The sequence below is a fragment of the Vitis riparia genome, chromosome 3 (assembly GCF_004353265.1).
Source record: "Vitis riparia cultivar Riparia Gloire de Montpellier isolate 1030 chromosome 3, EGFV_Vit.rip_1.0, whole genome shotgun sequence".
Lineage (NCBI taxonomy): Eukaryota > Viridiplantae > Streptophyta > Magnoliopsida > Vitales > Vitaceae > Vitis > Vitis riparia.
This window is the reverse complement of record NC_048433.1, coordinates 7,246,994-7,249,389: the sequence shown is the minus strand read 5'-3', so window position 1 is coordinate 7,249,389 and position 2,396 is coordinate 7,246,994. Positions and strand designations below refer to the sequence as shown.

The 2,396-nt window shown below is 41.0% G+C and overlaps 1 protein-coding gene across 1 annotated transcript; it reads left to right on the top strand.

Moving 5' to 3' along the window:
- The first annotated feature begins 351 nt into the window (after positions 1-351).
- On the top strand, positions 352-1,980 carry LOC117910866 (probable 2-oxoglutarate-dependent dioxygenase ANS). The gene is made up of 2 exons (XM_034825043.1): positions 352-898; positions 1,320-1,980. The coding sequence occupies exons 1-2, from the start codon at positions 357-359 to the stop codon at positions 1,879-1,881; spliced, it is 1,104 nt and encodes a 367-aa protein (XP_034680934.1). The 5' UTR covers positions 352-356; the 3' UTR covers positions 1,882-1,980.
- Positions 1,981-2,396: the final 416 nt, after the last annotated feature.

Here is a 2,396-nt window from a genome sequence, read left to right as displayed (position 1 = left end):
CTTGATACTTGGGCCCCACTTATTTCTCTGAGATATTCATTTGGGTAGACCCTATATCAAGTGCCTACCTGCCTATTAGCCCAGTGGGCCTCCCACTCACAACCCATTCATTTTCTCACAACCAGCCAAACTTGATTCACTCATGAGTCGTCACATGCCATCTCTTTTTTGGTCACCGACAGACTGGAGTGGGCCATATGGATAATGGGCCAAAACACAAAAGCCCAAACCACTCCTGTTACGGAAAAAGAAAGCAAAGGAAGAAATAGTCCAACACCTAGTACCACCGCTAGCCCATATATAGAATGAAACCATATAGTCATTTTTCAAATCTATCAATTTTCATGGAAAAGGATATGGGGGAGGAAGGCGGTTGCTTCCATGAAGCCACCATCATGGGCCAAGACGGAATCCCTCGGACAGTTAGGGTTCCGGTGGTGCAGGAACTTGCACGTCAAGGGCTCAAATTCTTGCCGGAGCGGTTCATCAAGGCGCGCAACCCTAGCCATGAGGCCAATATCACCCTTCCAATGTTTCCATCCATCAACATGGCTAAACTAGGACAGCAGGCTGAGCCCGGTGTCCGAGCCCAAGAACTAGCCCAACTAGCTAGTTGTGCCAAGGAATGGGGTATGTTTTTGGTCACGGACCATGGGATACACCCTAGTGTTGTGCATGGTGTGAAGGATGTTGTGCAAGGGTTTTTCCGGTTGCCGTTGGAGGAGAAGAGGGCGAGCGTTGGATCGTATGCAAGCATCGACAACATGGGCTATGGCCGGAACTTTGTGAAGTCGGAGGATCAGGCATTGGACTGGATCGATCGTCTTGCCATGAAGGCTGCACCCAAAGGTGTGGATGAAGGACTTCTTGTATGGCCTCAGAAGCCTCCAAATTTCAGGTATTTTCCACCACCAAACACATAGTTTATATGCACCATATCAACTTTGATTTGGCTTCCTAAAATCAAGCCAGCCACTCAATCTGCTTGCAATTTCATAAGAAAAAGTTGTGGATAAGGATGAGTGGAGTAGAGAGGCCATGAATAATGCTTGGTATCCAATGCAAAGTTGTCAAGCTTTGGCGTCAGCAACTTTGTTTCATTTAGTTCTTTGTTGGATTTGATTGCTTGCCATGTACAGTTCTCTTACTCTCACCAAATGAAATTAAAAAAAAAAAAGGGTAATTATGACTTTTGAACCCATGACCTCTTTCACTGAGGAAAACCCTTCAGTATGCATATCAGGGCTTCATGTTATCCAAAAATGAACCTTCACTTGATACCAATTTCACATAAAATCAATAACAAATTTTCATGGCAGGCAAGTCATGGCAAAATACGTAGAGCAAGGAAGAAAACTCTGCGACCATCTTCTTCAAGCTCTTGCAGAAGCCTTGTCCCTCAGCCCACATGATTTCATCCAAAATTTTGATCCAGAATGGAGTGAAATCAACGTTAGAGTAAACTATTATCCACCATGTCCACAGCCGGAGCTGGCCTTGGGCATAACCCCACACTCAGATGCAAGTGGACTCAGTCTTCTAACCCAGTTCGGGTGCAGCGGAGGCCTCCAAGTGCTCAAGGGCCTGAACTGGGTGACAGTGCCATGGCCATGCGACGAGTTGCTGGTAAATGTAGGTGATCTGCTTGAGATAATGAGTGATGGGAGGTTGAAGAGCCCTTGGCATAGAGTGGTGGCTACGGAGAAGGAGCGATTTTCAGTTGCTTTGTTCTATAATCCTCCTTGTTCAACCGAGATTCAACCTGTTGAGGATGGAGATGGGGCTTATAAGAAGGTTGTTGTGGGAGATTATGTGCGGCATTTTTATGAGATTAGTCCTACTTTGGAGAAGCAGGCTATCGCCTATGCAAAAAAAGCTTGATAATATGGCTTGATGTGGTACCATATTATGTTATGCTTTATAGTACATTTTTCAATCGCCATCAGTATTATTCTATTTAATTTAATTTAATTCAATTTTTATTTTCCTATTTTTAATATATAATAAAATTAATTTTCAATAAAATAAGTTGTAAACAATTATAATATTTAATTATTTATAAAAATATTTATTTTAATGCAATTTTAAAAAAAATATAAAAAAAAATTAAATGGGTTGGAGTGGATATCGAAAATTTGCATACTCGTCTCATCTCATTTAATTTTTTTAATGAAATGAGGATAAAAATTATTTTGAATAAATAATACTAGTTTGGGATGGAGTGATCCATCCTAAACCTATGGGGGCAAAGTATAAATTTTTACTAGTTAGAACAAACAAAATTTTTCGAGAAATAAGAAGAGAACTAATTGGATGTGGGCTAACTAGCTTGTCTTTAAAAATCCAGGCTAATTTTCCTTTTGAAATTTAGTCAAAATGTGGGCTAATTTGTGTAT